This window comes from Odontomachus brunneus, unplaced genomic scaffold, assembly GCF_010583005.1.
Source record: "Odontomachus brunneus isolate Ranch 3 - 2012 unplaced genomic scaffold, Obru_v1 Obru_scaffold_246, whole genome shotgun sequence".
Classification (NCBI taxonomy): Eukaryota; Metazoa; Arthropoda; class Insecta; order Hymenoptera; family Formicidae; genus Odontomachus; species Odontomachus brunneus.
The window spans coordinates 26,343-35,679 of record NW_022639696.1 but is presented as its reverse complement, the minus strand read 5'-3'; the positions used below and the strand labels follow the sequence as shown (position 1 = coordinate 35,679).

The window sequence follows — 9,337 nt, the reverse complement described above, 5'->3', positions numbered from 1 at the left end:
CGCTTATAAAGTTTAAGCTCCGAGGAAAGAAAATATGAACCGTCAAGCAGTTAATTCGACAGATTCGATTTATATGGAGATCTTTGTCTGAAGATTATGCTGTAAAATTAGTAGAAAGTATGCCTCGGAGATGCCAGTCAATTATTGATAATGGAGGCGACTGGACAACTTATTAATAATAAAGCATCGCAGTCTATATCATGCATAATGTGTAAATAAATAAATTTTTTCAATTTATGTATTATCCTAAGTTTTTGAGTTTTGCCGTACACGCTCTTATCAAACATACTGTATATACTTTGTATATTATTGTATTTGTTAAATAAAATTTGTCTCACCATTAATACACCGAGCACTAGATCGCAATTATTGATGTGAAATACCAATTGCTGCGTTCTGCTTGGAAAAATAGCCGCCATTCTGAATAGGAAGCACTGCACAGCTTCTCTCAATTCCGCCAACAACTGAGTCGCTCCTTCACAGGGGAATCCTTCGACTATGCTTACCATCGCAGCGCTAAACTCCGCATATCTCCTAGTAATCTAGAAATTCGCAATTTCGACAAATTGCCTGAATTACATTGCTGTATAATAACTAATAATTATGAATAACGATATATTCTTTGTACATAGATACTTACATAATGCGGGCCAGTTTCCTTATTGAATTTTATCGGGTCACACATTTTTATACTCTGTATGTTTAATTGAAATACGTATTCAAATCTAAAATGCAAACATAAATTTTCAAATTCTAACATCGTAAAATATTGGAACAATTATTGGAACACTAGTCTGCAAACAAAATTTTTTTCTTATTTTTCATCAACTTTGCATCAACATTATTTTGTTATTATACCAAATAAGATTTAGTACATTAACGATTTGATTGTAGCTAATAATTAGCTGCTTTGGCAACAAGAGTTAGACACAATAAAGTTAGTCAATAAAATTCACAGGGATAGAAGTCAATGCTTATAATGGCAGAAAATTATACATGCCAATTTTTGGTAATACATACATCCATTAATACGACTGAAGTTAAATTGAATCATTTCTTCGTAAAATAGACAAAGATATTTTTTCGTTATCTGTTGAATAAATGTGACAATCTTTTTTCTCTAGTGAAACTGATAAATCTGTTTTGCAAACTTAAATTAGCCCCAAATATGAAGTGATGTACTACAATAACTAACAAGTAAACCTACCTAAGTGTTACATTCCGATTTTGATAAGTTTTTAACATGCTGTAGTCTAGTTCTAAATATAAGACACATATTGTTTTATACGTGCCTATACGGCTGCCCATACGGTGAAACACCCTCTTGAAAAAAATTGATTTTAATATTTCTGACCGAATATTATTGGAACAGTAAATAATATAAAAAAAAGTTTTAAATAAAAGTTTTATGGATTTTAATGAGCTTTATAACATTGCACTCAGATTTTTCGAAAATATCATTTTTTTCAAAATCTCTTTTTTCTCCTTAATTTTGTAAAATCTGAGTACATTGTTATAAAGCTCATTAAAAATCATAAAACTTTTATTTAAAACTCTTTTTTGTATTATTTACCGTTCCAACAATATTCGCTCAGAAATATTAAAACCAATTTTTTTTAAAAGAGTGTTTTACTCTCTTACCGGCCATATGGACACGTATAAAAAAATATGTGTCTCTTATTTAGACCTAGACTACAGTATGTTAAAAGCTTATCAAAATCGGAGTATAACACTTAGGTAGGTTTACTTGTAAGTAATAGTAATATCTATAAAATCTAAATTTATTCTATTGCAAGTATAAGACGATGTATTATACACATAATAATCCTCTACTACATGTACAAATTTGCTTGATTATATAAGAGAAGTGAAGAAATATATATCGAACGAAGTAAATATATATCGGACGATTAAGACGGAAATCTCAAGAATGCGGACGACTGTTTTGCCACATAAAACCCACACAATTCCTACACGCACACTGATGTCTTACAAATTGATAATATTTAATTAAAATACTTATAACAAAGGTGCTGTTACTTATTTACGTTATTTAATAATTTGCTGAATCAGAAATTGTAGAAGAGATGAGAGAAAATACATTGCGCGCGCGCGCGTATGGTGGACTGGGCCAGGAATACCCAGACTTACCCTTTAGAAATTTAATACTGATAAGTGATAATTTGGCCAATGATAATTACTGTTGTTCAATAATTTTATTACTCGTACGAGTAATAAAATTACTATTTATTACTGGCTAACTTATCGCTGCCAGTGATACTTTTCTATAAGAGTACACTGAGAGAAGAATTTAGTAAATATTATTAAAATTTGATTACTGTTACTAAATGATAGACGTAAATATAGCGGGCCAAAGCTATGGCAATACTTATTAATTAATTTAGTTCTGTAAAATAAATTATTTATTTGACAGAAGTAAAATTTATTTGCTTCCAGAATATATTTGGTAAATAAAACTGATTGAATAGTTGAGCAAAATAAGCGATTTTGTAATAGTTACAAAATTTTTGATAGGTTCAACCAACTATCTGTAATAATAGATATTGAAACGATGTAATAGCTGCAAATGAATGAATTTTTCGTTGTGCTGCAACAAAACATACTTATACTGATAACAAAATAGAACCCGTACCTACTGAATTTTTTATTATATGGGATATAACGATTTCATAACAATTATCAAATATCTGTTCATAACTGTAATATATTTCATATTAAATATTTAAAATTAAGTAACTATTACTAAATTATTTAATTGTGTTACTGTGAATGCAATTACGTCATATTCCCAATCTATTAAATATTTGGTAATTATTATCATATTTAGTATTAGTTACTTAGGATTCAATGAATTTCTGTAACTAAATGCAGTTTGTTATAGTTACCAGTCTTTTCTCTCAGTGTATGCTTTCTATAAGAGTATTTTCCTCTCTCTCTTCTTAATAATTTTTATGTCAAGATAGTATATCTACAGTGAAATATATTTTATGATATTCAATAAAATATATTTGTTGAGTAACTAATCGTGTTTCTATTGGACCAAAAGAAACTTGATACATTAACAATATAATTAAAAACATCCATTGTAATTAATACATTATAATTAAAAACACTAATCTACAAAAAAAATAACTCTTTTGTTTGTCATATGGATCAAACTATGTGATTTATATAATATTTCTATGCGGAATAAAAAAATATTAACAGATATTTTTTTATTATCCAGAATTTTCTAGTGAGGTGATTTTTAAATTTCAAAAAAATTGATCAGATAAGACTTATCTAATTAAAAATGTAGAAGCTAGTGATTTTCTTCTATATTGAAAAAATCGTCTAATTGAAAAAAGTCGCGTAAAAACATTTTTTTAATCTTAATGAATCTTTATAGACAAATATATTACTAAAATAAAGGAATATTTTATTAAAAATATATTGATAATACTTAATATTAATATTGATAATACTTAAAACAAAATTAGATATTAATATTTTAAAAAATTAATAAAAAAATTAAAATCAAATTGCGAATTGTATGAAATGTTTCATATACAATTGGTCTGTTCTTTCGCTCTGCACTGCTGCACTAGTGCAATAAGTTAGAGTGAGACAAATATATATTTGTCTCTCTCTAACTTATTGCACCAGTGCAGCAGTGCAGAGCAAAAGAACAAACCAAATATCACATCTAAAATGACTGTCATAAAAAATGTCATATATCTCGAGTTTATTTTCGAATTTTACATATAAAAATATATAAGAAATACATCAGAAGTTCACAAGCTGTCTATTGACCAATATTATTATTACAATTATTTCTACATATAAAGAGAGTTTAAATACCTAGGCCAAATTATAGCTGTTAATGTTTCCCAGTGTTTATCCAATGCTGGTACCGCTCTTTTGTGACATGTCAATTGATAACGCATCACTAAATGCCAGCAGAGGAACAAGGCAATCGTATCATAACAGTCATCAACAAACGATTGCAAGTTTTTAATCATGAGATTCAACGTTTTTCCCATGACCTGTAAAGAGAAAATTGATTTAGATCTATTTATTACTTATTAGGTCAGTCATAAACTTTGGTTCAATTTTTTAGTCTAATTGAACTTTAATATATTCAACGGAAACGAATTATTCATGAAATAATCCGTCGTTACTTATGATCCTTCCCCAACGTTTTAGCAACATTCGTATCTTCTATTTTAGAAAGTCACCAGTTAAACATCAGAAAGGAAGAAAATCGAACTTTTTGACTGACTCGATATTTTATGAATTAAACAGATCATTATATATAATTCACTTACTTGATTAAAGATATCTAATGCCTGTGCATTACGGACTTTGAAAAACTCAGTCAGAAATAGATATTCTCTGCAGGCGTTATCGACCAAAGCATACTGCTCGCTTCTGAATAAAGCTTCGTAATGATACTGTAAAATTGTAGTACTAATTATGTGACAAGCTTCTTCTGGAGAGAGTACATCAATGTTACAGTATGTGATATTTATACAGGGTGTTTCTAAAGTCAGTTACCACCCCCATTATTTCGGAAACAGCTTAAAATTTCGAAAAATTGCAAAACATGTGTTCAATCATTTCAGTGGACTACTCTTATAAGGGAGTAAGGGGAGGTCACCCCCTAAGGAAGTACAATGGGACACCCAACTTTAAAATTTTAAATGAAACTCCCTATTTTTTATTGCATAATCTTATAGCTTATCTCGAGAGTTTTTCAAAACACTATAATAAAGTATTTTTTTGTGAAATATTTTTCGAGTTATGAAGCTTGTAAGTTACAATGTGTCAACATTATCCAAGATATGGAAATAATAAGTGTATTTTTTGTTTTTTTATTGTGATCAGAAAACGAAATAAACGTAAATTAATTTATTTAGTAGTAGTTTATTTATTATTTATTTATTTGGTATCTAATGTAGATTATTTGCGAAACAACTATTCAAATAAATGATGTTACAAAAGAAAAACAAACGTTTCAAGAAAATTACTTTCTAAAGGTAGATAATCTTTATAAGATGAACAAGAAATAAGAATTTTAGACACATTGAAAGTCAACGAGCAAGTAGCATTTACAAAAACTATAAATTGAAAGTCAAATTACCAACTCCGTTGGTCAAAGTGGTCAGTAATGCCAAATTGCAGACGCGACAGTATGTAGGAAAGGATATTACTAGCACTGGAAGGGATTCCGATCATTTAAGCTTTGAGGCATTCGCCGCACCGCGTCGTTCGTGTGTGCACATATCGACGCATGCTGTGACTTTTAAGTCTCATAACTCGAAAAGTATTTAACAAAAAAATAATTTATTATAGTGTTTTGAAAAGCTTTCGAGATAAGCTATAAGAATATGCAATAAAAATACATTGTACCTCTTTGGAAGGGCGACCTTCCTCACCCCTTTAAAAAAGTAGGCCCCTGAAATGATTAAACGCGTTTCGTGATTTTTCGGAATTTTGAACCGTTTCCGAAATAATGGAAGTAGTAACTGACTTTAAAAACACCCTATATATTTACGAATTATTATATACATACGCGTGTCTTAGAGGCAGTGTGTGGAACAATTATGGGTGCTTCCAACTGAGAGGACAAAACCTCACCCCTTGTGTCTATAGAAAAGACAGTACCTTTATGCTTTAATGTTGTTTTATGAAACATGCTTCTACCTGCTGTGTCTTCAACTCCCATTAAATCATCCTTTGATGCTTTCTCCTCAAACTTACAAAGATAAAGATTGTAACGTTGTTTCTTTTTATTTAAATAACACCAATTTCTTTGCCTCATCTTTCTCACCTGCAATTTTATCAACCTCGACGAATAAGACTTAAAGTACGAATAATATATTTTGCTCATGGTATCGATATATTCTCCGCAGATCTCCTCCGCTACGTTCCTTTCATTTGCCATAATAAACTCAAAGAAGAACTTGTATTTCAACATGTTATTCTGCGGTACTTGATAATTCGTCATCGGTTTTCTGAATTTATAAATTTGCTCTAGCAAATAGGTCCTGATCTTTGCCATTGCTTTCACTTTCAGCTTCTCCAATATGTCCTTCACGTCGAAACATGACTTTGCTTCCTTGAAACTTTGTTCTTTCACAAAGTTTATTTTATGATTAAGAGTTTGCAGCTGAATTAAAAAATCCTTCTCAGTCACAGGACAATCCATTATGCCTCTATCCACAGAAATTTACTGCATGTTATGTATAGATGTCTAAATAACATATTGTTTTATAAAATACTTGCAAATATTTCTTACGCGATCAGAGTTTCAGACACAGTCATGTCCTCAATGAACTGACTAAGCGGACCACGTATCACCTGTCTATTAGAAAGCTGTTGACTCATAGTAACAGATTTACGTTGCAGAGAAAGTATCTCTGAGCTAATACTGCCTAGATCTGATTGAAAACTCATCAATATTGATTCCATTTTCTGTAAGCAAAATATTTGAGCTTTTATTCTAAATCCTGTTATTGACAAAAGTCCTGATTGGCTTATTAGCACATTTAGAGTCTTTTTATTGGTAAAAAGTGTTCAGAATAAAAATTATAGTTCTTTTTTGAATTTGTAAAATATTTTTCCAACAAATCTTTGCTCACTAGTATATTTTATATATAAATATATTAAAAAAAAATATATATATATATATATATATATATAACAGATTCTTTTAATATTAATTTACTTTTAATATTAATTTAAAAGCCCGGAATAAGATAACTTGTAAAATAAAATATAATGCATAACGTCAATGCAAAAATCTAACCTCCAAAATAGTATCACAAGCGGCGATTTGGTTGTGTAAGCTGGCTATATTTTGACTCTCCTTAATATAATCTTGAATTGATTTGTTCTCGACTTCTTTCAGCTCCTTTTCGATTTGCCTAGAATATTGACGCAAATCGGTACCAGTTTTGAGAACTTCCTGAACGACATCATCGCCAAGATCTTGTGGCAGCTGCTCTTCGTTGTTGTAAATATCAATTTCAGCCATTCTCAGATATATTAAATTATGCGTTAATTAGTTAATTATTTAGTTTACGAAGTAAAATCACTTTGTGGCATGAAATATAAACAGGATTAACCTTAAATTGTTTTCAGTTTCAATATTTGGCTGAAAGCACTTTGCTTTAAGTGATTCTACGCCATTGCTCCTATTTAACTTTAAATTGTCAAACTTGTCAGCTTAGGGTGCGTTCAGATTCCCTACCCGGGTGCACTCTATTACTAGAAACACTATAGTATATGTTACATATACTATAGCACTTCTAGTATTAGAGTGCACCCGGGTAGGGAATCTGAACGTACCCTTAGTGGTCTGTTCTTTTCAGCTGCACTGCTGAACTGGTGCAATAAGTTAGAGTGAGAAAACATATTCTTATCTCACTTTAACTTATTGCACCAATTCAGCAGTGCAGCTGAAAAGAACAGACCATAAGTCTGTTCTACAATAGAGTCTGGACTACACTAGAGGTTTGTTCGCGTCGCATGCTCCAACGTGCTCCTACTTGCTCCAATGCACTCTGATTGGTCCGTGTGGTGACGTAAACCAATCAGAGTGTTGGAGCGAGTAGGGCACGTTGAGGCATGCGACGCGAACAAACCTTTTGTCTGTTCTTTTCCTCTGCACTGAGACTACACTGGAACTGCACTGGCACTGCACTACACTAGCACTGCACTGCATTATGGCTCCTGCACACAGGACGCGGTAACGCTTGCCGAACGGCGGAAATCCAGGCGACAGCCAATCAATATGTTGTTCTTCCATAAGAGCTAGAAGGTTATTACGGAAAGCAGCATATTGATTAGCTGTCGCGCGAACTTCCGCCGCGCGGCAAGCATTACCGCGTCCTATGTGCAGGAGCCATTACACTGAACAGTGTAGAAGTCTTAACAAAGAGGAAAAAAACGTCACAGTGAATAACATGGGGCGTCACATAGTTCGAAACTAGGAATTAATTGATTCTTCAGATGAAGAAGAGATGCTTGCAACTATCTTTAAAAACTACTCAGATAGCACAGAGAATTCAAAAAGAATTCAATCGTATGTCATCAATTCTGAGTTCATTTTCAGATGTAAAAAGAATTCTTCAGAGTTCAGTTTAGTAAAAAGAACTCTTTTTGTATCTAAAAATGAACTCAGAATTGGTGACATACGACTGAATTCTTTTGGAATTCTCTGTACTATCTGGGCATCTTTAAAATTGTGCCATTTTTCTGTTTAACTCCATATCTAAAATAAATATGTAATCCATTTTATCTGAATAACTATAATCATATCATAATTACTTAATTATATTGAATTTTACTTTAATAGGAATTTTACCTTACAGGTATTTTGTTATTAAGTTATTATGCTGCTTGTTTATTTACATATATTTGAAGATTCCAACCTATTCTTATTCGTGTACGTCGCAATATTACACTACATCGCTGCCCTAGCTCGAAACCTAGGGCAAGCAGTGCAGGGTAGCGATCATGAATCTTTCACGTGAACTTCATTTTCATTTTTCACTTTTCACTGTAAGTTATTTCACATGAAAAGTGAACAATGAAAATGTGGAAAGCAATATTTATATAATATAGATTATTAAAATTAAAATGTAATTACAGTATACACAATGTAATATATAACACATTAATAAGCATTATACAACTTAAATTTATAGTTATAATATAATATAATAATACAATATGAGTAAATTTAATAAATGAGACAAACGTTAACCGTGAAAGGTGAATTCTCAAAACGTGAAATATTTCACGTGAACTTTCAGTTTGTTCGTATATGTTCTTTTTTACATGTAAATTGTGTAAGTTTCCATCAAAATTTTTAAGCATCAAGCGATGTGGTTTAAATGTGAAAAATAATGTAATACTACACTCGCATATTATGTACAAAGTGAGTAGAATTTCTTATAGTGACTTTCATTTTTATGGTTATACGACAATTGACATTTGACATAAAAATCCTACGTCCATTAAAAACGAACAACGAAAGCCAATTGAAGCGTGATGACGTATAAGCAGTGAAAGTATATCGACGAAGTTTACAAAGTTAAGATACGTATGCATCAGAAAGTTAAAGTGTAATATATTATAAATTATATGCAGTAAGTAAAATGTAAGTTTATTTTATATATTTATTGCATGTATTTTATGTATTATTTTATATGAAATATATATTTTCTGCAGATTTATAATTTTAATATAAATAGAATATTTTATCTTTTAATAATTTATCCTAAAGTAATCCCAGGCAAGCACACTTCCAAGGAACGTTCTAAAGACA

At 30.7% G+C, this 9,337-nt stretch overlaps 1 protein-coding gene across 1 annotated transcript in view; it reads right to left on the bottom strand.

The window, feature by feature from the left end:
- The window catches only part of LOC116852670 (vacuolar protein sorting-associated protein 52 homolog), an 8,434-nt gene extending 1,232 nt beyond the window's left edge, over nt 1–7,202 (bottom strand). Inside the window, exons 1-8 of the mRNA XM_032833238.1 lie at nt 6,812–7,202; nt 6,302–6,477; nt 5,834–6,218; nt 5,576–5,758; nt 4,329–4,454; nt 3,862–4,046; nt 641–725; nt 339–542 (exon numbers count right to left, since the gene is read on the bottom strand). Of these exons, the coding sequence (XP_032689129.1) occupies nt 339–542; nt 641–725; nt 3,862–4,046; nt 4,329–4,454; nt 5,576–5,758; nt 5,834–6,218; nt 6,302–6,477; nt 6,812–7,039 (1,572 nt within the window). The 5' untranslated portion in view covers nt 7,040–7,202. The remainder of the gene's footprint in view (nt 1–338; nt 543–640; nt 726–3,861; nt 4,047–4,328; nt 4,455–5,575; nt 5,759–5,833; nt 6,219–6,301; nt 6,478–6,811) is intronic.
- Between the last annotated feature and the right edge of the window lie 2,135 nt (nt 7,203–9,337).